The 27,566-nt window shown below is 39.4% G+C and overlaps 1 protein-coding gene across 4 annotated transcripts in view; it reads left to right on the forward strand.

The window, feature by feature from the left end:
• The window catches only part of PPFIA2 (PPFI scaffold protein A2), a 401,131-nt gene that overhangs the window by 257,580 nt on the left and 115,985 nt on the right, over positions 1-27,566 (forward strand). For all 4 annotated transcript variants that reach the window (XR_012801707.1, XM_075600502.1, XM_075600503.1 and 1 more), the window contains 5 exons: positions 15,888-16,109; positions 17,062-17,208; positions 19,742-19,876; positions 24,694-24,777; positions 26,027-26,158. Coding sequence is in view for 3 of the 4 variants with exons in the window: in XM_075600502.1 (XP_075456617.1) it covers positions 15,888-16,109; positions 17,062-17,208; positions 19,742-19,876; positions 24,694-24,777; positions 26,027-26,158 (720 nt within the window). In the remaining variant the exon portion in view is untranslated. The remainder of the gene's footprint in view (positions 1-15,887; positions 16,110-17,061; positions 17,209-19,741; positions 19,877-24,693; positions 24,778-26,026; positions 26,159-27,566) is intronic.

Below are 27,566 nucleotides of genomic sequence, written 5' to 3' on the forward strand. Positions count from 1 at the left end.
CACATTTTGTTAACCATTTTGGTACAGTGCTATCATTTTTAACTTAATGTGTAATGGAGCGGCCTCATACTGTTGGTAGGGTAACATAGGAGTTGACACACAAATTCTTGTAACGAAAATCCTTTAATTCCATCACAAGGGAAAGCGGGTTGCAGTACACTTTCAAAGAAAGAGAGCAAATGGTCCAAAGTAAATACTGTAGCATGCATCTGCAACACAACGTGCAGGTACTTGGTCTCGGGCAGCAGGGTGGGAGTCTGAGCTCTCAGACAGGCTCTCTGGAACCTGTTTCCTGAAATATTGAGAAAGAGACACAGAGAGTCTGCTGTCTGCCGTTTAAACCACCCCTTTCAATCACTTAGCAGACCTACAAGCCAGGGCAGTGGATTCCAACCTTGTTTAGGTTAAGGAACACTAAGTGAAATTCTGATGAAACCCCAACCATCTCTAATAGCAACTCTGTGGTCAGATGCATTGTACATTTTTCTGTACAGTTTTCGGTTATCCAACGGAATTCGTTCTGGAAGTAGCGTTGGATAGTGAAACCGTTGTAAAGTGAGTCTCATGTTGATCCGTGGCAATGACCGTTGGATAAAGCATTCAGGCGTTGGATAACGCATTCCGGTGTCGAAAAACGGCCCTTAGGGTTGCATTGTCAAGCGTTGGATATGCCATTCGTTGTAAAGTGAAACGTTGGATAACGAGGACTACCTGTATTTGATACAGTTTTCAAATTACCAGAAAATTTCAGGGAACCCTTTAGGGATGCCCGAAGAACCCAAGGATTCCTAGGAATACTGGCTGAAAAACACTGAGCTATGGTATGGTTTCATGAGTCTGCGAGAGTGAGAGTTTTTAAACCTCTTGTATACTCCCTCACTTAGCACTTTAAACTATATCTAAAGTTTGTGATGCAGATATCTTTAGTAGTAGGTTCTGTGCTGATGGTGCATAGTAACTGAACAGAAGTATTTTCCAGTTACACATAATTAAGGTTACTCACCGGCCTCTGTTTCGACCTTTTGGGTCTCATCAGTGTGAGGCTGGTTATACTGGCTTTGCCATGTGAAGCTGGGATAGGTTTTAACCACACATTAAGTTATGTCCTTAGGGAATTATTGTGACTAAAGCAGGGGTGCACAAAGTTTTCCTCCTGTGCCCCCCTGCCTGGTCTCCTCCCCTGCTCGCACACCTCCACCCCTGCTCGGCTCCGGCGTCATAGCATGCCATGGCAACACAGCGTCACGTGGCCCCACTGCGTAATTTGACGGTGGGTTGCCATGGCGACGCATCACCGAAGATACCAGCATGCCGGCTAAATCAAGTTAGGATAAAGTTACAGAGGCCTCGCACGGTCCCCCAGCATTTAATTTAAATGCCTTGGGGGAGAGCACGGGACCTCGGTAACTGTCATGCCACCGCCCCGGAAAATCTTGCTCGCCCCCCAGTTTGCACACCCCTGACTTAAGGTACATTTCTTTTCATCCCAAGGATCAGTAACCATTTCTTAGTGACTATGGTCCTGGAATGGAATCATATTTAAATGCTTGCATTGTACAATTTTAAGTTTTTTTTATTTTTTATTTTGTAAAAAGTATACAGGTTCATTATTATAAGATAGATATACTGTAGGAACAGCAGATAATCCATGATACTAACATCTACTTGTGTACGTCTGAAAGACTTGAGGCCATATTTACTTAGTTGTGCTAAGCTCTAAAACACCTTACGGCCCATTAAAGAAAATGTGCAGGTGTTAAGTCAAGGCACCTTTACGATTTAATGGACTCATGACGTTCCTTTAGCTTAGCACTAAGCTAAGTTTTTTTTCTTAGACATCGGGCTGAACAGCTGCAATCAGAACATAAGAGGATGTTCCTGATTTAAGTAGGCGGGGTCAGGCAATATGAACTTTGTTCTTTCGTCACAAACTCTTTAGCACAGAAAGTGTTTAAATACAGAGAAAATAAAGTAAGCTGCCTACATCATGAAATAAAAAGTGTTGTTTTCATCCAAACTGACTCAGTTTGCCATTTTCCTTATCTAACAATTCTAAAGCTGCACTTGAGTAAAGTAAAGTCAATGACATTTATCCCTCCATTTCATTAGTTAACTAATACATACATCCCCTTTCACATTCTCCGCTACATCTTTACCTATAAACAGCTGAGTGTTTAATCCCTTTGCGGGCAGCACTGTATACTGAAAGGAGAAGGATGGATAAAACAAATGAGCCTTCGTGTTCAGTTAAAATCACCCAGCCAGCAAGTGAAAGGTCTATTTGGCATTCCTGAAAGGAATATGTTGCTGTATCTAAGGTTGCATTTTTCTGTTTTGTTTCAATAATAGATTTGATTTGTTTTATGCTACTGTATCCTTGATAGTCTTTTTTTTTAATTCAGCCTCTATCTTTACTTTGGCCTGAAACAGGATACATTTTGATAATGATATACTGTAGGCCAAACTAAACCAGCAGAGATGTTGCTAAACATTATTGCAATGCTTACCGTGGCAGTAGGAATACAGTTCTATCCTGCACTTCTCTTGTTGGTGACACTGGGAAGCTCTGATAACACAAAATGTTTTTATTGTCTAATATGAAATGCTAATTTCCTCTTGCCCGTTTTTGTTTTGTTTTAATAAATGCAGCAGTTCCTTACATTTACAGCAGTGCAATGATCTAATCTGCCGATTAATCCGTTCTCCTGTGATCGATCGGCGCAGATCCTGCTTCTCGGGGCAAAAAGAAACTTTGTATGTCCGACTTAATAGAGGCTGCACCCACATTGTTTTTGTATCCCTGGCTATATAAATTGTTTGTGTTTGTAGCAGCAGTTTTATTCACTTGCTTTGACTTCATGCTAACGAATTATAGGACAAAAAGCTGATACAGTTTACCCAATCCTGGAATAGTAGAGAGAGTTGCCAAGATCCTTAGGAGATCTTTCCTGTCCTATTTTCTTTGGCTGCCATCTCCAATTCCATACAGTACCTCCTGTTCGATGTTTTTTCCTGTTCTGCATTTAAAAAATGACCAGGCTTCCAGGAATTAGTAGTTTGTATTTGCTAAACAAATACCTGTAATTGCAGACTGATTTACCAAGAAGAAATCAAAGAGTTCCAAATAAAGTGGGTTACCTGAACTTTAGTACAACTACAAAAACATACAATTCAGATCTCTAAAAACAAAATTAACAACAGCACCAGAATTATCTTACTAAATACCACTGATTTATTTCATAGGTATTTACTACTGTACTTTCTGAGATGGGCAATAAGACCCATTGTAGAAGGATACATATTTGTTATCTTAACAATATCTTTCTTTTTCTTAGTTGCTGTTTTAATGTGTTTTTAACGCATGCTTATTTGAACAGTTTTAATGTTTATTTATTTTTTATTTATAATTATGTCCCAAATATCTTAATGGAAGTTAATTCAGTGGCATCTACATGAAACCCTCATAACATCAAAGTTTGTGAAATTAATTTCGGTGTTTACAAAAATCCTTGCTAACAAGTGCCAAGGAATCATTCATTACTAACACACCTTTTGATGGACAATTAATCAAATTAATCAAAGTCAGTGTTCTATTTTCTTATACTCTTAACATGAAACGTAATTCAGCTATGAATATTGCAACTTTGATGATGGTTTGGTTTGTGGTGTGTTAAAACTCATTACTGAAGTTCCTATGTACCGAATTTCCTTTGATGAAGTGATTGCCGTCACAGGGGATGGCCATGTATCCTAGGATTTCTATAACTGTTGTAATTTATGCCACAAAGTAACATATTAACACTAAATACTGATTCTAAATATTTTCACATATAAAACAGTGATCTGTACATCCCATTCTTGTATCAATATTGTATGACTACTTGCATATTTTCTACAGTGCAAGGTGTACAAACGTTGTTGTACTTTGTAGAATTCAGCAATAAAATCAACACAAATATACATGTTATTGGTTACTTGGATTTTTATACATTCAAAAGACCCCAAAATATTAGGGCTAGAAGCCACATTCATCAGAATGGAAAGATGTGAGAGATGCCACATTAGGACTTTTCCAGTTCTGTGCTCATTACTTGTCCAGCACTTTAACTTCTCCTGCTCTCTCACCCGAAATGTTTATATCTTGTTGTCTCTACCTGTGAAAGTCCTTTATCCTCCGCATACACCAAGCACCCTCTCTCCCACATTGAAATATAATCTTAGAACATACCTACTGTAGGAAGAATTTAAATGGTCTAGACTCGTGACTGCTTTTCCCCATATACCTACAGAAGCTATTACTAACCATTGTTGTTACGGAGTGTTATCCACTGCACAAATATCGTTTTGTACTGTCGCTGTATGATTCCCAAACTACTTAGATTGTAAGTTCTTCATGTAGGGATTCCCTCTCCTATTTTATGGTTGATGCCGGTATTATTTTTTTCCCATTCCTTGTATTCTAATGTCAGGTAAATCTATCTCAGTACTTTAAATAATTACATACCACAATTTCCAAATTCAAAGTAAACAAGAGCAGGCGTTGCATTTATAAATACTGCTCATAACTTTGTTCTCCTATATTAAATTACTGTATGTACTTGACATACTTGGATGGTCTTTTGTATTGACTATTTTTAAATGGTTTGTATTCTGGTGGAGAGATGAGGTCAATGTTTTAATGTTGAATTCATGTTCCGGTACTTCCACAAAATATGTGATTAACATGGCTTTAAAAAAATCATTTACAGGCAGTCCTCGTTTTACAACGCTTCATTTTACAACGAATGGCTTATCCAACGCTATGCAATGCATACCTATATTCATTTTTACAACGGCAAAACGGCTTATCCAACACTCTTACGACGCTTTGCAAAGTTGTTTATGTGTATATAATATATATATTATACTATATTATACTAAATAATATATTATATTTTTTTATTATATTATATATTATGTTATATTATATATATAATAGAGTATATGCACTATATAATTTGTGTGTGTTGCATATCTTATTGTCTGCGTAAAATATTTTGTGTATTTTAGCATTAAAAATGCCTTCAGGAACGGAACCTTTCATTTAAACAGTGTTCCTATGGGAAAACGTGTTTCGCTTTACAACGTTTCGCTATCCAATGCCATTTTGAGTAACACATTGTGTCGGATAACCGAGGACTGCCTGTATATTTAAGTGTACATTGGTGCGATGTTGAGGCCAGAAGTGTTTCTTTTAAATGTCTGTGCACATGTTGGGGAAAATGGCAAAGTTTAAATTATATACTTTATATATGTTGATAAAACAAATTGTATACTTTTTGGGAAGCCTTAATGGACACCTCCCAATGGTGTGTACTATACTGTTATACTGTAAAAAGAAAGGAAGTTAACAGCTTTACTTGCAAATGATATATTCAGAAATCCATAAGCAAGTTCTAATTGTATTAACTGCCTTTTTCTTAATAAACACTATCAAATAGTGACATTTTCAAGTGGACTTGATTAGCTGAAGCAGACCATGCTTTGTTGCAGACACACATTAAAATGCTTATATTTCCATGGGAACATGAAAATAGATGGCTGGCGCTTCAGAACCAAGAAGACCCTACGTAGAGAACTTAGTAACCGCCTGGACCTTGGCACTTGGGAGACTATACACTATACTATTTCCCATGTTGAAAAATGTTCAGCATGTCCATGTGAAACCATGCACATTAGTCTGCATCAAGGTTTTCATGTCATATTGTTTATCATGTAGCTGCCGTTATTGTTCCTGCTGGTGTGTTGCAGCGGGGGACACACACACAGAATGTGGCAGCAGGAGTAGACACCATTGTAATAGCCGTGTGGGGAGAAGGGGAGGGTCTACCGTGCTATTGCACTTGCTGCCACATGCTGTATTATGTTATCATGTATGCTTTTTTCTTAGGTTTATTTCAAAAACATTGTTACAGTATGTAACATTGTTATGCTATTTTTTTGTTTCCTAATTTGTTTTACATAGTTACATAGTAGAGGAGTTTGTAAAAAGGCATACGTAACGTCCATCGAGTTCAACCGTTGTTAAATTTTGTTGACAGAGATACTAATCCCACATTTTTATTGAACATATAATAATTGAGATGTCACCCTGGATCAACATCCTGACCAGGGAGGCTGCCAGGCGGTTCCCCTCTCCCTCTCCCCTTGCCCCGTACCCACGTGTATTGTAAGAATAAAGACAGGAAACAGGAACTGGAGGTAAAATGGCCGCAGCTATTTATTTATACAGAAAACCTAAAAGGGGTAAATGCCACTCCCTGCCAGAGTGTTCCTTTGGCAGGAAGGGGAAGGGACGGTCAGCCGGCCCTCAAACCGCTGACCTATTGTCCCCTATGCGAGTGGGCTCTCGAGGTCATGAATAAATGACCTCGCCGACTCGTACTCCCCCCGGGCTCAAACAGCCCATCTCCCAGTCTGGCAAGAACAAGCACCTACCCCCCATGAGCCGCACCAATGGGCCTATTAAACCCCATCTAACATACAAAAGGGGACAACATTCATCATCCATTTACTGCACAGCTAGAAGAATTAAGACAGCTTGTGCATGATTTTATCACTATATCAGCTAGAGTACCAGTTCACATTAGCATAACAGCGTAAGTACATTTTGTGCAGCACACGATACGAGTCCTGAGGGTCATGCCTAAGTTTCAACATGTACTACACTTAGTATAGCAGACGCGCCTCTAGGGGAGTGTCTGCCATGCAAGCGCACGGATTGGTCAATAACGCAACCAATGAGTGCTCGCAAACACTTAGTTACCATGACAACGTTCGCGCTTAAAATTCCCACCAATAGCCCTTGTTACCTGCCCCCGATGAAGCCAGTAATGGTGAAACGTACATAGGGTACATCTGACATAATTTCCGTGTGATGTCGGCTCATTGGAGAGGTGTGCGCTCGCTCCCTGTCTGAGTGCCTCACAGACTTCGTCCGTGGGCAGCAACAGCACTCAGACTGCAGGTTATGTTTATCTGTATTCTAGCTACTTAGATTCTGTTTGCCTTCGTTTCTAAGCTGTAAGTCAGCACTTGTGGGGCTGCCCGATAGACTTGCTTTAAGGGCAGCAACCTCAGTACCTAGCCCCAACTAAACTGCAAACACTTACAGCAGTTTGGTGGTAAGGCGTCCCTCTCTAGGGTTCCTACTTACATTAAGGGCTACAAGTATCTGTATCAGCTAGGATAAGCTATCAGCCATAACCTAGTGCCACCTGACTTAGTCCAGCTGTTCAATAACATTTGGTCTTATTAGCACCCCTGTGTGTGCCACAGTACACTTCTCTGTGGCAGCACTTTGTGTGCATGTTCCAACCAAACAACTATTAGTAGTTTGGTGGTAAGGGTCCCTGTATAGGGTTCCCCTTACATAGTGGATCATTCAGCTTTAATCTTGGACATCAGGCCATATATCCTGTTATCTCAGGACACTATATGGGCACTACCACCTATACTATCTAAGTGTTTACTACACCTCTTCAGTTCTTTTAATTGTTTTTTATTTGTTTTGTGTCTTGTAATTGTGGAGTGCAAACAGTTATATTTTAAATTACTTTAATAAAGATTATGTTTTAATTAGGGTGTTAATCCTCTCTCTGTGCCATGTTAAAGGGATTCTTTTCTATCTTAGACTGCCTATTAAACCCCCCATAAACTAGGCCCATACCGCCAACCACGCCAGAACCCTCCTGCAAACTGTTGTTAAACAGATCTATCCTGATATCCGACATGTGGACCCTATCTGCCCTGAATAACATCCTGATCTAGAATCGAAATCCGGATGTCTGATTTCTCAGCCCCCGCACTGCGCCACGCACTTGCCTTCCGCCCTATTCACCTTCCGCGCTCTGTCTACCTCGCGCGGCACCCTAGTGCCAGGCCTGCCTGTAGACAATGTCCAAAAATATGACCTGCATCGCCGGCCGATGTACAAACAACTGTGCCAAGTCCTTTTTAATGGACTCTATAAGGTCAACCGACCGCACCGCCCCCACGTCATTCCCTCCTGCGTGAATAATCAGGATCTACGGCGGCCAGCACCAAGAGCCCCTGGAGCAGCTGGCACAATAGCAGCCCCCTCCCCCCTACCAGAACGCCCCTCGCCTGATCGACATGCAAGCCGAGGTTCGGGCCGCAAGGCCTCCCGCTTCTCCACCCAGTGTATCAGAGAGTCGACGATGATCCATACGTCTGCTGCATCTGCGGAGGGAGGGGAAAGAAAATCATACCAGCATGACCTGTCCCATGACTAAGGCGGGCCTGACGTAGGACCTGTACCTGTCCAACTGCCAATGCTCGATCTTCTGGACCACTACCCCTGCCAGCCCCGCGCGTGCTACCTCTGTAGCGGCCCCAATCCTGAACGAGTGAGTCCCGAACTGTGCCGCTTCCAACCCCAAACTCTCCAGGCATACACCCACAAGAACTGGTACCTGGATAACGGAATGCCGTCCGCATGCATGAGCAATGGCCCTTCCCCAGGAGGCCGCGAACTCAAATATGCCCTAGGCGCCAATACTGGGCAAATCTCGCTCCCCGGCATGCCTAGCAGCAGGACCCATGCTTCTCTACCCGTTTGGTCTGTTTTAGATCGACGGATGTGAAGCTGATGTGAACCTGAACTGAGCATGGTGTCCCCCACCTGAAAGCCTCCACCACCTCTCTTAGAGGTGCAGACTAGCTCCCGCACCCGCAGTGCCCCAAAGAATGCCAGGGTGAATGCTGCATTAAAAAGCGTTGCTTCGAAAACGGAAAAACAGACTAGCTTGGTCATCTGGACTAGCCTTTCAAACATTGCCTGGGTCACTGGCCTTCTGGTGTTGCTAGGCGGAGCCCCCCTCATCAATCCCGCTACTACCCTCTTGACTATAAATGCCTTTGTGACATCTGACTTCTCACCTAGCCTCAGGAAGAATGATACCCCACTCAGCTTCTTGCCTACCGGCTTACCAGCTAGCCCTTTGCGTCCCAACGCTATAACGAATCGCATTATGGTCTCCACCCCTTCCGCATCTCCCGTTTGTGATGGTTTGGGGCTGCTTTGCTGCCTCAAAACCTGGGCGGCATGTCATCATTGAGACAACCATGAATTCTGCATTGCATCAGAAGATTCTAGTGGAGAATGTAAGTCATTTGTCTGTGAGCTGAAGCTGAAGCAAAAGTGGGTCATGCAGAAAGACAATGATCCTAAACATACAAGTAGATCTATCTACACAAGAATGGCTGCAGAAGAAGAAATTTTTCGTTTTAGAATGGCCTAGTCAAAGTCCGGATCTAAACTCCATCGAAAACTTGTGGCAAGAACTGAAGTAAGCTGTCCATGCAAGAAAGCGCTCAAATGTCATTGAATTTAAGTAGTTCTGTAAGGAGGAATGGGCCAAAATTCCCCAAAACCGATGTGAGAGACTGACTAGCAGTTACAGGAAACACTTACTTGAAGTTATTGGTGCTCAAGGGGGTACCACCAGGTACTGAATCTAAAGGTTCACATACTTTTTCATACATGGATATTGAATGTTTAATCATTTGTGGATGAATACATTTTGAAAAAGTATCATGTTTTTGTGTCATTTGTTTGATCGGGTTATCTTGATCTATTATTAGGACTTAGATTAAGATCTAATAAAATTTTAGGTTTGAAATATGTGAAAATCCTAATTGATTCACAAACTTTTTCTCGCCACCATATTTGTAAATAGTAATCATATCCCCTCTTAGACACCTCTTTTCTAATATAAACAAATCTAATTTAGCCTTTCCTCATAAGTCAGACCTTCCATCTCCTTTATTAATTTGGTCCCTCTTCTCTATACTTTTTACAGTTCCATAATGTTTTTTTTATGGAGTGGTGCCCAAAACTGCACTCCATATTCAAGGTGTGGTCTTACTAAGGATTTATACAGTGGCAAAATTACTGTTTGCTTCCCGCCCTCTTCAATCCATACCTCGTTTTATGCAAGATAATTTCTTATTTGCCTTTGCAGCTACTGCGTGACTGTTACATAACGGGTTAGGCCTGGCTGCTTATCGCCTTGATCAGTGCCCAGATGGGTCACTATCTACGGCCAGCTGAGCCTGCAGGGTAGGCTTAACCCATCAATATCACCAGGCTTTCTCTAACCCATGTTACTACTAGCCAGACAAAGGGAGCTAATATGTTGTAGGATTTATTAGTAACAAGTACAGCAACAAGGTACCCAACACCCCAGTACAGGTATCACAAGAACAGTCACTACTCTTGAACGAACGGGTCACTTCTCTTCTGTATGCTGCCAAATCGTGGCAATCCCGGGCACTTCAGTACATGTAACGTGGCTCCAGTGGACCCAAATCCTAGTGCTTAATTACAGACAATTCTCTGGCCACTTCTCCAGAATTCCAGGAGAACCGTGGCTAGTAGCCTCCAAGCTACTCACTACTGTTTGGTGGATATCGCCGCCCGCCCAATCTGGGCACCCGAGCCACTTTAAAGTCATTCCTGGAGGCCGCTGAGGCTTAGCACCCCAGGTAACTCTCCTAAGAGAGCCCAATTGATGTCCTCAGACAAGCTAATACATTCTGCAGGGATCTCCAGTCACCAAGAACTTCCTGCAACACTTGTCACGTAGAGAGGCACCAACAAACTCCACACAGGGGCTCACACAAAGTCCATCAGGTCTGGCCTGGTTATATTATCTGGAGTTCCCATTCACAAAATGAGAATCCTGGGTGTAGACAATCAGTGGTGGGCTAATCATGGACAGGGGCGTAGTCCAGTGTTCCCGGCAGAGCTTTCCTCTGAGCTGCTGGTGTAAAAAAAAATGCTCCAGCTTTGCAAACTCAACCCTACCAGCCTACCAGCAGATGATAGACCCCCTCTCAGTTTCCCAACTATAGTCACACAACAATCACTGTGTTAACATACCCATCCATGCAGGGTTTTCCATCCCCTGACACAAAATAATTAACTGTAATGCAGAAATGCAGATGCTCAGCGATTGAAGTTACTTTTGCAAGAGTAGTTCCAGGTTAACCCCTGAGTGTCCACAACCTCCCAATAGAGCTATACATTACTGTTTTAAAGCCCAGACATACATGGTTAGCCAGGCATTTTCTAAGTGCCTAATTTTACCCACTGATCTTCCACATCGTATTATGACGAGAATGGGCAACAGGTCAGGCCTTGATCTTTATTTTGGGAGCCCTGCTGCCCATTTCCTCACAGTGACATTTAGCACTATTGCTAAGCCTGCTATCTACATGCACTCTTACACCGGGGTGTCCAATTTATTTTTGACTGAGTTCACATGCTCCAATACACGTCTCCTGAATTCCCTTATTGTTTTGCCTACATACCTTACACCGCATTCACAAGTAATAAGATATATGACATTAGAAGTTTTACAGTTGATATATTGTCTTATATCATATTGTCGTGATTTTGCAGTATTCGTGAATGTCTTAGAAGGTTTAATATATGCGCAAGCTTTGCAGTTTTTACATTGATATGTCCCCTTTATTGAAGATGAAAGCCAAGTAGTTATTGGTTTGCGCTGGAAGTGGCTGTGAATTAGCTCATCCCTTAGATTTTTAGAGTGTCTGCTCGTAATGCTGGGAGTGTCTTTCAAGACTTTAGTTAAGTCCTCATCGGATTTCAATATATGCCAATGTTTGGCGAATATGGATTTGATGTATTGCCATCTGGAGTTGTATGTGCCTATACAGCGAATTTCTGTGCTTGGAGGTTTGTTGTTAGTTAACAACAGAGTGTCCCTGTCACTTGATAGGGCTCTGTTGTATGCACGTTTTAGACTCGCCAAAGGATAGCCTCTATTTAGGAATTGTTGTTTGAGGTCTTTTACTTGTTTACGAAACTCCCTCGCTGTAGAGCAATTACGCTTGATGTGCAAATATTGCCCAATCGGAATCCCTTTCAGCAATGTCGGTGGATGTTGGCTACTTGCTTCCAATAAACTGTTAGTTGCTGTTTTTTTTCTAAACACAGTGGTCTGAATTACATTGGTCTTCTCTTTAGAGATCCTTAGATCCAGGAATGTAATCTCCTTCTTACTATATTCAGTTGTCAGTTTGAGGTTGAGAGTATTCATATTTAAGATTTTTACAAATTCAATGAATAACAGTTCTGGTCCATTCCAAATTAGTATGATGTCGTCAATGAAACGAAGCCATAAATCTATATGTCAGTGTATCTTTTTGTCCCTCAACGAACACATACTGAGATTCCCACCAGCCCAGGTACAAGTTGGCTTATGTTGGGACACATGATGTCTCCATAGTAGTACCTTGGATCTGGTGGTAGTATGTGCCGTCGAAGAGAAAATAATTATGACTCATGACAAAATGTAATAATTCCATAGTGAATTCATTGTGTAATGTATAACTACAGTTTCTTGTAGACAAAACATTGTAGGAGGTACATTTTATTCATTTGCTGGTGGGTCACTTGCTAAGCGGTGCCATAGACTTAGCTCTGTACAAGTGTAGGATATCAGTGGCATCTTATGAGCATTCCATGGTGATCTCATCAGATCATTGGATGACAATTATTTCAACTAGACATCACCACGTCTGGTGTTGCACATAATCCTCTGATATCAGACACAACTCAAGGCACACTACATTTCCTCACCCATCTCCTGACAAATGTTTTAAGGAAAATTTAATAAAATCAAATCAAATTAATTTGTTCACGTGCTCTACAATATTAATAGCAGACATAATAAATGTTAAGTTTTAAATAAGTCACAGTGTGCATCATTAAAGTGCCTCTTGTTAGAGACTGGCTGCTAACACCAGCCTTCCCTCTAAACTTTGAAAATAGGTAAAATACTTATATATTCTCTTGAAAAGGGGTCATTTAGTTTAACCCTTTGGCCAAAGCATTGGAAGTATGTGAGCCACGACAAGGCAAACCCTGTTCACAGGTCCTAACACTACCAGATAAAATACTAATATACCTCTATTCGGATTAAATTCTCATTTACCTCTATTAGGAGGGAGAAAGACCAACATTGGATCTATATCCAGTAAAATGAAAAGGAACTGCTGACTTGGGAAGTGGGAGGGAGGGTTGTTTAACTTATTTTCAGCTGTCTCAGATGTTGGAGGTTAGTTGCCCCTCCTTCCCAGGTTTTAAGCCCACCCCTCCCCACTTCCCAAGTCAGCAGTTCCTTTCCATTTTACTGGATATAGATCCAATGCTGTCTTTCTCCCTCCTAATAGAGGTACATGAGAATATTAATCCTAATAGAGGTATATAAGTATTTTATCTGGTAGTGTTAGGACCTGTGAACTGGGTCTGCCTTATCATGTCTCACAGGCTTACAATGCTTTGGCCAAAGGGTTAAACTAAATGACCATTTTTCAAGAGAATATATAAAAAAATTACTGTGTATTTTTGTCATATTGGATATAACATTGGGCTTCTCTGTCGCTTATTCTAATGTAACAGGCATTTTTGATCCTATAGCAACCATACTGTGTACAAAGTCACATCCCTTTCCCCTTCGGAAACAGCATCCCCTTTTTAAGCCCTGCCCTCTCTAGCAGTGAACTAATTGAATCTAGTGCCTGCCTGGTCACATGATCTTCCTGACAGAACTTAGGCTGTCAGTGCAGCAGAAGATTACCCAAGATGCATGTAATGAACCCCCAGCCGAATTTCAATGATCGATTATAGGTGAATGGATTGATCAGCAACTTAGCTAACCACTTGTCAGAGTGTACTGTAGATTGTATTGATGCACATTTTGAATGTTTTTTTTTTTTTTTTTAAACGATAGCTTGAACTGCAGCTTTAAGAACCCTTGGGTGCATGCCATCGGGCCACGTTAATTATTTATAAGATATTTTACAAGGAAGTAATACATTAAGAGTTACCTCTCGTTTTCAAGTATGTCCTGGGCATAGGGTTAAGATGACAAATAATAAATACATGGTTACAAATACAGTTACATAAGTGAACAGGGTATACATTATATACAAGACATAGCATGCACAGTTAGAGATAATATATATTATATGCGTATGTAACAGTTACAGACCAGATTAAAATGTGACCGCTTTAGTTTTTGAAAGAACTTAGACTGTAAGAGAAGGAGGAGCGGCCAGATACTTTGTTGAACTGTGGAACCATGAACAGTCTTTTGGAGTCAGATCTCAGATGATAAGTGCTGCATGTGGTAATGGTGAGGAGCTTGTTCAGATAGGTGGGTAGCTTGCCCAGAAAGTATTTGAAGGCAAGACAGGAAAGATGAATTTTGCGCCTAGACTCAAGTGATGACTAATCTAGTTCTTTGAGCATTTCACAGTGATGTGTGTTGTAGCTGCACTGGAGAACAAAATGGCATACTGTATTGAATTGTAGAGGGTGTCAAGTTTGCTAAGGTTGGTTTGGGGTGTCGAGCCGTATACTATGTCCCCATCTTATATAATTGGCATTAGCATCTGCTGTGCGATATGCTTTCTGACCAGCAGACTTGGGGAGGATTTGTTCCTGTAAAGTACACCTAGTTTGGCATAGGTTTTGGATGTCAGGGTATCAATGTGCATCCCAAATGTTAAATGGGAGTCAAACCAAATGCCCAAGTATTTAAAATAGTAACAGGAGTTAGGGTGGTTTTAGCGTTGGTTCTGATCTGAAGCTCAGTCATTGGAAGCTTTAGAAATGTAGCCTTTGTTCCAAATACCATTGTTACAGTCTTGTGAGTGTTTAAACACAGATTGTTTTGGGAAATCCATTTTTCAAGTCTCAAAAAAGTCAGATTAAAGTATGTGTTCAAGGTTGGAGAGGCTATGGCTGTGTGCATATAAGATGGTGTCATCTGCATACATGTGTATTGAGGCTCCCTTACAAGCTGTATGAAGATCATTGATGAACACTGAGAAGAGTAGGGGCCCCAGAACAGAGCCTTGTGGGACACCACAGGTGATATCCAAGCGGTTGGAGTTAGAACCTGAGATGGACACATGTAGGGATCTACCTGATAGGTAGGAATGAAACCAGTTTAAAACATGCTTCCCTATTCCAGAGCACTGGAGTTTGTTAAGCAGGATAACATGATCAACAGTATCAAAAGTCTTTGTAAAATCTAGGAATATTGCACCAGTGAGTTGTCCCCGTTCCATTCCACACTGGATGTCATTGCAAACTTTTAGCAGGGTAGCTAACGTGGAGTGTTTGGGGCGAAAGCCAGATTGGAATTGGCTAGGGAAATTTGTCTTGGTATAGTAATCGCTTAATTGGGAGTGAACACATTTTTCCATGACTTTGGCTAGTATTGGGAGAAGAGATTTTGGCCTGTAGTTTGACACAGTGTTTTTGTCCTCACTTATGAAGATTGCGACAACTCTGGCAGTTTTGGGTTCCTGCCTGCTTGCTAAACTCTCCTTTCCCCCCTGCTCCATTCCCATGTCCCATAGCTATTTCCTCATTCCGATCTATTCTGTGAAGTCTATTACCTCTTGCTTGTCCCTCCCCCTACTTTAAAATCTTCTCCATCCTTTTTAACATTATCCCTCCTAGCACTGAAGATCGTTGAGGTGCAATCCATCCCTTCTTTAAAGATTGCACCTCTCAGAGTATTACTTGCAGTTCTCCAAAAGCCCAAACCCCTCCTTCGTACACTACTTTTTTGGCCATGCTCCGACATGCCTCCCTGGGTTAGTGCATGAGTAGTAGTTTGGCAAATACTACCTTGGAGGTAATTTAGTTTCTATTTAGGAAATACATTCATCCGCCCTAATTTATACTGCTAGATCCTAACAAGGGGCAATTTTCATTTATCTGTTACATTTAGGTATAATAGAGCTCACTCATTTTAGTATCAACTGTGCTTTCTCTACAGAGATTATCAAACGGCTCCATAGATTCGAATGATGATGCCAGTCAGATGGTTGAACTTCAAGAATTACTTGAGAAGCAAACCTATGAAATGGCACAAATGAAAGAACGATTAGCAGCACTGTCATCCCGAGTTGGAGAGGTGGAACAGGAAGCAGAAACAGCAAGGAAAGAGCTCACGAAAACAGAAGAAATGAATACTAAATATCAAAGAGACATCAGGGAGGTATGGTGTTGCTTACATTTGTTGGGATCTCAGCCATAAAAATATCAAGACATTCAACTATGTTTACACAAGGGCTTTAGAAATCTATACATCCTACAGTCACATTTGTCTTTAGAAAGAACTAATCAATTTTCATACACGTGTGAATTCCTGAGGTACATCCAAACAAGTCTTTTTAACTCTCCAATTCTTCTAACATCTTCTTTGCACTATTCCTACTACAGTACTTTGAGTTGCTATTTTTAATCATGAGTCTTTCAGCTATTCGTTGATTCACTAAATTCCTGGTACCCATTGAATTCTAAATTCAAGAAAACTTCACAATCAGGAGGCAGTTGTCAGATCTGTGGTGGTTGGAATAACTGACTCCCATGTCCAAGGTCCAAGTCCCAAGTCAACACAATGAATTTACTCATGGTTCATGCATACGACGAAAGGTCTCCTACCTTCAGCTGGTCTGGCTTAACAGCTTCCTTTTGAGGTTACGGACTTCAAGTAGCTTAACTTCTCTACCTATTTTTGAGAACATTAATATATGGTGTTACCAAGAAAAAGATATCTACATAACATCAAAAGATTGAAAGTATCTAGTCTGGATGTGTATTAGAAACATATAGTCTTCAAACCGAATATACATAGATCAGGTTTTTCAAGTTTCAGATCTTCATGTTTTCGTGAATTACATTAGCTACTTGTGGTATTCTTGGAGGAACAGGTATTTACTTTAGTTTCTCAAACTACTGTGGTATGTAGATGATTTACATGCTGTGGTATGTAGATGATTTACATGCTGTGGTAAGTAGATCCCATAAGCCTTATCTTGTGTTATTACCTGTTAGAAAACTAAAAAAGAATGGTCTTGCCTGATCCACAAATCTTCCACGTTGCTCACATTTCCCTGTGCAATTGTAGCCATTACCATTTAATGATATTACATATCCATTTATTTCAGGCTATGGCTCAGAAGGATGATATGGAAGAAAGAATCACTACCCTTGAGAAGCGCTATCTCAGTGCACAGAGAGAATCAACATCCATCCATGACATGAATGACAAGTTGGAAAATGAGCTGGCAAATAAAGAAGCCATTTTACGTCAGGTTCAGTATTTTTATATACTAGAGTATTTTGATTTGTACACAAATGTAAAATCATTTGGGGAAATGTACTGTAAAACAAACCACACGCAATAAAGCAAAGGTGACCACAGTGACATTATAATTGTATTAGTTAGGATGGGTTATTCAGCTAGTTTCAGAATCTGATTCCTTCCAAAGGACAACAAGAGTTTGCAATATTGCAATCAAAAGTCATAATAAATGTACAAATGTGTTGCTGGATTTAGTATCACAATGTCACTAGAGGAATTTGTGTAAAAAAGGATTTCATTTTATCACAGAAAAACGTTTCTACATATTTTAAAGAACACCTTTCTTAAAATAAAACACATTGAAAAAATGCAGGTAAACGAAACACTCCTAATGTTTCTCTTTTCCATTTTCCGCATGTTATTTGTATATTCACATGTAGCATACTGTAGGTTATTGCTAACGCATTATGGTGGGATTATTCTATGATATTCTGCATTATAATGTGGTACGTTGTGTTATAAGAAGGATCGATGAAGTCTGCTACATCTGTAACATTTCTAATTATGCTGCAAAACTGTTATAAGAAATCTACACATGGCTTTTCACAGCATTAAAGATCCGATTGCAACCCAAACAAAAAATATGTATTATTAAATCAGATTTGGGGTTTCTGTACGGGAGCATTTTGTAGTAGCAGGTAATTAAATCAATATAAAGAATATAACCAGTAATATGTTTTTGTTTTGCAGCTGGTGTAGCAATATTTTGTACACAAAGCATAACACTCCCCTCTCACGCTCTCTCTTTCTCTTTAAGAGCTAGATTCACAAAGGTCCGTTAAATCAGGGCTCATACCGTGACATTACATAAAACCGTAATGGCCATTCTGTTCCCTGAGTTACAATGGTATCCTTAATGCTAATTATATGCAAAAGCAACATTCAAACTACATCTCATTTGCATAGGCTTAAAGTTACCATATTATAACATAATGTTGTGTTATCTTCCAATAACTGACGTTATACCAGTCTTGGCGTTACTCTTATCCAGACCCTGAAATAGCGTGTGTGCTAAAGTGGAGAGAGCGAGGAGAGGGAAATGATGCTGGGAAATAACGCCATGTTGTTTAGATTATGCCTAACTGATAGGAGTACCTCCAAGTTTAAGTAACGAAACGTTAAGTCCCCGGTGTTTGTGAGACAAGAACAGTTTATACGTGATCACAAATGCCAGACAGAATGAAGAGTTAAATAAAACAAGGTTCAAGGCACAAACTCACCAAAACAGGGGTTACTAGCAAGGTTGCGACCTAGCAAGTTTAACAGTCCCGCTCGTCTATGCAACCGAGCCTTGTTCTTGATCTTCGTGTCTCTGGCAAAAATCTTGGAGCAACACACCAACTGTCTCCCACATTGTGAGTCTGGATTTAATCTAACTAATGTGATCATTAGGTTTTACATAGTTTCCCGTCTCCATCTAAAATCATGGAGGACCAGGTGCCGGCCAATCACAGCACGGATGCTACGGCTCGCTTGTGATGGGCCAATCAGGGTCATGGGAGGTTACAATGCTTTAGGACAGCCCACAAAGGTGGGCTTATGGGGAGTAGAAAATTCAAACTGACCATTGGGAGCTGAGTCAGTTGGGGCTGAGACCCAGGCCTCAGTTTCCAGTTTCAGCCTGATACCTCAGATTCAGGGATGAACAATGGTTCTGCTTTTAGAGTCACAGTTTCCCAATCCTGAGTAAACACTCCTCCCCACTCCAACAGTGTCACAAACACTTCACCTAGCTCACATTTACATAGCAATATATACATTACAATATATATGCACGGGGGAAGAAGCTGTTACAGGGCACACAGTATCACAGACGTTAGCCATTTTGGCCACAGTAAGATGGTACAATACTGTATGCCACAAGCTCGGCATACATCTTGACTGATAGGAGCAATGGCTTGGTTTAACCTTTAATATGCTGGCCACATTACCCATACCATCCCACCTGGGTTAACCTTAACGGAATTTAATAGATATGTGATGTTATGATGGCACCTCATTTGCATATCATTAATACTAACAGCCATTATAGTTAACGCTATGCTTTTTATGGGAGAAACATGGCTTAATGTTAACAAAGCTTTGTGGATATGGGCCTACAGCAAGTTTTTTAATTGTGATGAGACGCTTTTGACAAACTACAGTTTTACAATTCAAAAATAAGTCTCCAAGCAATGTATTCATTCACAATTTTTATTCCCTAAAGTAAAAAAAAAAAAAAAGTTTTTGCCTTGAGCAACATGATACAAATCTGGAAGCTACTTTTACACAGAAGAAAACAATGAATGACCTGTACATACACACACACACACACACACACACACACACACACAATACCCCCGAAACGTCAGGCTATCTAGAGTAATATATATAATTCGGTCACTCGCTATAAAAATTAAAAATAACTAATATAGCTATACACATACAATTTTTTCATTTTTTTTATAACCAAGACTTTTGTTATGCGCTTTTGTGGCATTTAGATGGAAGAGAAGAACAGACAGTTACAAGAGCGTTTGGAAATGGCTGAGCAGAAGCTGCAGCAGACAATGAGAAAAGCTGAGACCTTGCCAGAAGTTGAAGCTGAACTGGCTCAGAGAATTGCCGCCCTTACAAAGGTACTGAACCAAAAGAAACATCTTTTTAGGAAAATCTTTCTGTCAATGAATAGCATTGTCAGCATAATCAAAAAGCAATGGTTAGTTTACTGGGACAGAGGTTTGTTGAATTCTTTTTATAAAGTTATATAAAGGTATATGTTATCATGAACATTGTAGACAGACTTCTCATTGACGGTGTCACATTGTGCTTTTTATAAACCTTGCTTGATATTTATTTTGCACATGATATGTTACTTTTCTTCTTTGTTTTGATACTCAACTCATTGCAGTAATGTTAAGATGTTTTGTTTCACGAATAATGATTTTTATTTTATAATCTAAGCATGTTTACTCGTTGTGATATACATCTGAGAGAAGATCTGAATGAGGATAGCTTTAACGTCCCCATACAGCTCACGAGAGAGCTGGACATATTGACATGCATGATCAATAATTTAATACAAATGAAGACATCTCAAACGTAGCCTGAAACATTATTTTATTTTATACACCAAGTCACTTGGCAACAGCCTATAAATCCTGAGAGAAAGTGCAAATGTGGAATCTTTATATTCAGAATGTTATATTTTACTTGTGTGTAAGAAGCAACAATGTAGCTACTACTTTGCAAATATCATGCAGGGGCGCTCGACTCCAGTCCTCAAGCCCCTCCAACAGCTCAGGTTTTCGGGATATCCCTGCTTCAGCACAGGTGGCTCAATCAGAGGCTCTTCGACTGAGCCTCTGTTTGAGCCACATGTGCTGAAGCAGGGACTGATTGAGCCACCTGTGCTGACGCAGGGACTGGTTGAGCCACTTGCATTGAAGCAGAGATAGCATGAGAACCTGACCTGTTTGGGGGGAAGGCTTGAGGGCTGAATTTGAGCACCCCTGCTGCAACAGACATAATATTACAGTTTGTCAGAGAAGATAATACATTTGTTGGCTAACTTGTGTTTGTGGACAAATTCTTATGAAAACCATTCAGAAAACCAGTAACATCTCTGCTTCTCACTTGGACCTCTAATGATCCTGAACACTTAAATCTATCATGTCTAAATGAAATCATTAACGGTGTAATTATAATTTAAACATTTATTTGCATTTATCTGGGAATCTTTTATTGTATTTGGAATAGCACTGCACACGTTTGTGCTTGCTATATGATGATATTAAAACGCTGTATTCTTGTAATCAGCAATAGCTTAATAGTTTATGAAATGAAAACATACAAGTGCGCCGACGAGTATTCTAAAACTTGCCTGGGAAAATCTGGTGCTATCACGCTGGGTACATGCTGGGTACATGCTGCAACATTTCAGTGACATTTCTGCAGAGACTAATGGCCCATTGGATTAACACAGCAGGGCTCCCTGGCAGTCCCATTCAGTTTGAATGGGACTGCCAGGGACCCCCTGCTGTTAATCCGATGGGCGATTAGTCTGTCTGCAGAAATGTCACTGAAATGTTGCAGCATGTACCCAGCATGTACAAAGGATGTACCCAGCATGTACCCAGCATGTACAAGGGATGTACCCAGCATGTACCCAGCATGTACAAGGGATGTACCCAGGATGTACCTTGGTCTTGTTGGTGATTGTCACAGGTTTGTTTTAGAATACTCGTCGGCACTACAGCACATTTTATTACAAAACCTGGTAGCTTTCCATGTTTGCCAACATCTGCAGATCCCTATGTACTGACGCAAGATTACAGGTTCCAGTACGTGTGTTAATACTTGGCATAAATAAATAGGGTTGACTAATAGGTAGGACACTTCAGGGATTTGAGGAGGAGGCTGAGAAATTGATCACTTTGTGACTACGATTAATCATACAGTCAACATGAATGAGAAAAGTCCTCTATTTGCATTTTGCTGCTGTATATACTGTAGTCATTGTTTTCCCCCATATATGTACAGTATGAGGGTAGTAAATAGTAGAGTGTTGAAGCATTAGAGACAGAAATACATTCACAGGCTTCTTTAATTATCCATACATGTGTTAACCAGCGTTGAGAATAGCAGCAAATATGGACATAGTTCAGGTCAGCAACTTGGTGAAACATTGGACACCCTGCCCCTTTTATCTAACCAGATTTGTTTTCAGCATACGACCTACATTATGTCTGATTGTGGGAAGGAGGAGGGGAAATCAGGTAATGACAGGGGCGCTCAACTCCGGTCCTCAAGCCTCCCCCCCACCCGGTCATATTTTCAGAATATCCCTGCTTCAGCACAGGTGACTCAATCAGAGGCTCTGTCTTTGAAGCTGAGATATCCTGAAAGTTATCTTGAGGACTGGAGTTGAGCACCCCTGGTCTATGATATACCACAAATCACAGGCTATGCTTTTTAGGGAATCCTCATAAAACATAGTAAGATAGATCTTGATGCCTACCTTGGGGCTTTGTCTCAATTTTACATTTAGTCTTGTAAGCATTGTGGTGAAAAAAACATTTAATCCCAAAGTCCTATTTTGAATGCGACAATAACATAACTGTAGCATGATTAGTGTGTTTTAGGACATGTAGGTTAGTGCACATTGGTCTTGAAATATTTTTTTTTACGGAAATACATTTAACATTAGTAGATATTTACTATATAACATATACATGTTCTAGTATAATACATTGTGATTTCTAAGTTTTTTACTTCGGTTCTTATAGTATATTGGTGTTTTCATTCATTGTAATTGTATCTAATTTTAATTACATCTGACAAAAGCAAAATTAAGAGGAATGTTTGAAAACCTCCATTTTGCCGCCCGAGGACTTACCGGCATCTAGATCTCTCTCCTCACTTAATAGGGCTGTGTCCACGTGCGGCGTCATTTTTGTTTTTTTAAACATTCAATTCAATGCTTTATTGACTAACAGACACATACACACACCATGTGGGAATTGAATATTAATACATTTTGTATAAAACACATGCAGGGATTGAACTTAGGACCTTCCATATGCTGATATGCCTTACCTCTTACCTCTACACCATGGGCTTGGTGTGAAAAGACTTACCCTATAAATATATTTATCCTCTACAGCACATTGCCACAGTGCACAGTGTAACGTGATCCCGGTTATGACTCGGCCTTGGGGTTGTGGACCCCAAAGACCGCGTTATAACGGGGTTCAGCTGTATATTGTTAATGTGGCTGGTTACTTAAAGTTAAAACATAATATGGCAACTGTTCAAGTAAAGGAAATAATCGGCAGTATTTTTACCTTATGATGGCCTATACATTAATGCAGTGATCTGAGGAGTACAGTAATTCTAGCTGTACACGTGTTTGTTAGATTCTTTCACAAACTAACAAGTTTTCACATTTTGAGTATTTTGTTTTCAAGCCAACATAATTCAATATTATCCTTAATATTTCCCACAATATATTCCTTCTTCACAAAGTACCATGGGCAGCCAAAGATGAGTTTCTCTGCCCATTGTAAACTCTTTCTCTGTGGATGTCTCCTGTGTATTTTGTCTTACTGTATATTTCACTTTGTCTCTGGGAGTGGGCTTAGTCCCAATGAATAGAGTAAATTGGAAAGTGGATAGATTATGCCTGAAAAATGAAAGAAATTGCTGTCCACAGTCTTTATTCCTTTTCAGCTTTTGTATCACAAGGTAATGCACCAAATGAATCATAAATCCCTTCTAATTTGTGCATACATCTGTAAACAACTCAATGTACTATATACCAGTTTACAATAGACTGTAGCCATTTCTAAACTTTTCCACATACACTGTAACCATATCACACTGGAGTATGTAAATTGATCTATGTATGTATGTCTTTATTTGTATAGCGCCATTAATGTACATATTGTAGGGCTTCAGAGTAGTCTATGACATTTGTACGTTTGTGTCCGAGTGGAAACATACTGTTTGTCTGTGAATAGTCAATTGTTACAGTATATTCTAAGTACATTCTCACTGTGATATAATGGAAATATACTGCAGGTGTTATTTTTTATTTATTTTGCCATTTCCTAACGTTTTGTCAACCATACTTTCAAATTACAGCATAGAAGAATATTGAATGAAAACTGCTTTCTTTTCGCATTTTCTTTAACCATCTATCATTAATATTAAATGTCCATGCCCATTCTGGATAGCTTTTAGCTCACTATTTTTGGTTAATACACACCAACTGCATCATCTCAACCTATAATAGAGTATTTTGTCATTCATTATATTCTTCTGTAATTTAAAATAAATAATTTGTTGTCACATTTTCTTTTAAGCATTCTGTGCAGTGTTAGTGTCTTTGGTTCTGATTTTTCAATTGTGTCCCTCTCCTTTTCTTTGACTTGTTAGTCTGATCCAACCTCTTCTACCTCATCTGATGATTATCAATATGTTATGGAAGCTAAACTACAAGAAATGAACTCCATACGTAGGAAGGTAGTCCTACTGGACTTTACTTTCTATTGCTAAATAGAATCCATCAGATTTTGTTTTCATTTTTAGATATTTTTTTTAATGCTTTAATTATTGATAATCAACCATCATGCGGTTTAGTGCTTCAGGGGCTTATGATTTTACAATGGCAGGTTTGTGTTCAAACCATGCACAAGTCTGCATGCTACATTTGGCTGAATTCATTGCTCATAAATAAATCCAATGTTTTGCTGATGCTTGGATCTAGCAGGCCTTTGTAGCTGACACATTTCAAGCAATGCTGTTCAGCTGCCTGCTGCAATACAGTTTTTGTTCCTAGAATACGTTTGCAGTTAGCAGTAGCTTGCTTTTTTGTCTTGTTATATCCTAACTTGCAGCACACTTCCCTTCCCAAGCACTTACATTTCAGATCAGCTCTTTGTGTTTGTTACAGGCAGAAGAAAGACATGGGAACATTGAAGAAAGGATGAGGCACTTGGAAACTCAACTTGAAGAGAAGAATCAAGAGCTTCAAAGAGTATGTGTAGCAGTTAGAATAATTGCATTAAATAATTTCACATGTATTAATTGGTCAATGTGCAGCCAGGGTATTTAAACATCACTCTGAATTTGTGCCGGTGAAACACATTGCATACAAGTGCTTATAATGTGTAACCATTAGTATATCACCATCAGAGTGAGATTGAAATGTCGCTTAGTGATGATTCTAGGCTTGGAGACATTATTCTTTTATGTAACTGTGTATTCTTTTATCTCATCAGATAGCTCAGGTACTAGATAACCTACTAGGTTATGGTTTCTTAAGGTCTTTTTTTAATAAACCGATTTTGATACTTGTAACCCATTTTACACATTGTATGCAGAATTTACATTAAAAAGATAACTTTTTTTTAGTTTCAAAAATGCTAAAAAGTATTTTTTAATATAATACATGCCTAAAAATGTTTGCTGTAAAACTATTTAATGCATTGCTAGTGACCGTTTAATGTTTTAGTCTCTCTGCTTGCTGGTCACATAGGAAACATAAGGATACAGTAATAGTGATATACAGAAGGGATGTACAGTATAGGCACAAATTCTTGATATTAGTGCAATTGTTAAAGGCAATGGCCTTGACAAAATGTTATTATTGTTAAGGTGTAAGCACAATTCTGTTAACATCTTATTTATGTATCTCTGTAATTCATACTTTTTATTTTTATGTTCAAATCTCAGTGTGAGTGCAAAAGCAAAAATATATGGCAAAGGGCACTTCTATCACATTCTGTTGAGGCGATGTAAATGCAAAAAGGCACATTAGGCCTTACAAAGCAGTGCTATTCCATGAAACACCATCTCGTGCTGGAAGACACCTTATAACCCATTCACTTGAATAGCTGGAGTAGCACTGTTTAAAAAGTCTGGGCCATTACCTTTATCATGAAACCAATAAAAAAAACTTGTACAATATGTACTTTTTTCACAGAGAACTATTAATTTTGCCTTATTCCCCATATATTACCGTTGGAGGATTTTGAAACAATGAGGCCAATCATTCTCATTGTAACAAATTGAATAATCCTTGTGAACTGTAAGTACAATATGATTTTTGTAGAACATATATTCAAGACAAAAGCTATTTTGTAACTGCTACATACGAGTATAAAGTTACTTTTTTGTTATAAATGCTTATTGATTTAACATTGGTCTTCAAATCTGAAATGCAAGGTCTTTGCCTCTAAAATATACTTACAGTACTACATGTTGTCTTTGATTTTGTGTCGTAGGCTAGGCAACGAGAGAAAATGAATGAAGAACACAACAAAAGACTATCAGACACAGTAGACAGGCTTCTAACAGAATCCAATGAGCGCCTCCAACTACACTTGAAAGAAAGAATGTCAGCACTGGAAGACAAGGTAATGATAAGAACTTGTGACTACCTTGGGCCTCTCCATCACCTTGGCTGCCTCTACAGATTACCACTTCCCCAATACCTATGCCGAGTACAGTTGCCTGATCTTGCTTGATTCCGCATACAAGGGCAGATTTCTTCCTCATTCACTTTTTCATTTTTGTAGGATTGCCGAAGATACAAACTATGACATGTGGTCTATGAGCAATATACATGTTTCTGGGGATTTAAGAACATCTTTACTTTTGATCAGCTCAAAGACTAAAAACCAATACATTTTCTAATTTGCTGCCCTTCAGCACAAATGTAATTTATGTTTAAAATATACAGTAGGATGATAATCCACTGTCTACAATCGTTTCCTAGTTGCACAACTGAATACCTATAATCATTAGTCTCTGAGCACATTTGTAGTATTTGATTTGCTTTAGTTAGTATCACAAAAATGTATTCAAGTGCCTAAACATGAATATATATAACATTCCTGTTTTGGAATTTAAAACATGTTATTGTCACTCAAGGCTGGTAAACTTGTCAGTCACAATTGACAAAAAACTGAAGGGCCCAAGGTCATTATTCATTATTTATTTACTGTCACTGTTACATGTTTTATTTATATACAGTATACATAGAGCAAAACCTTCACTGATAAAAAAATAAAAATAATTCAGATTGCTTTGTAAGACTAGTTTTTAACTGTTGAAGTCTTCATTGATTTATTCACAGCAAATATTTTAATTTTTTTTCCCTAAGTGTTTATGCTTAGGGAAAAAATGCAAAAGAAGTAGAAATTATAAGCCGTAGTTACTATGCATCTACTGCCACAAGGCATCTTCCAACTCTGGATGACCCAACCCACCCCATTGAAATCAATGGGCTGTAAGGTGTCTTATGGCAGAAGACTGTTTTATAAATGCGGGCCAATATATATTATGGCAAATTAAAGATTGTCTGAGGGATAGCATGTTTTGATTAATTGTGGGCTTATTGTTGCCTCAAGCATGAGAAACAAGTTATTCAAGTTTCTTAAATGTTGCATGTGATGTGTGTAATTAGGCATAGAGGTTTTTACCATCTCAGACCTGACAGACTTTTGCAGGGTAAAATATGGGGGAAAAATGCCAAGATATATCGATGTCACAAGATGTCAATACAGTACCTCTTGTAGTGTCAATTACAAAAATGCTAATGATAATTGAATCTCTTATATCTTATGAGTTGGCAGAATTGTGTTGAGCTGGTTGTGATTTATTAGCTGGTATTTGGCTAAATGGTGTTGGTGGGAAAGGTAATCGCACTGAAGTGCCGTCCTGCAAATTTAGAAGTACCCCAGAGAATTCCTTGTCTCTTCCTAGTTCTGCTGTCTCGAATAGGGATCTATTCCCAGGGTGTTTTAGATCAGTTGATGTAAA

The sequence above is a fragment of the Ascaphus truei genome, chromosome 5, assembly GCF_040206685.1.
Source record: "Ascaphus truei isolate aAscTru1 chromosome 5, aAscTru1.hap1, whole genome shotgun sequence".
Taxonomy (NCBI): Eukaryota; Metazoa; Chordata; class Amphibia; order Anura; family Ascaphidae; genus Ascaphus; species Ascaphus truei.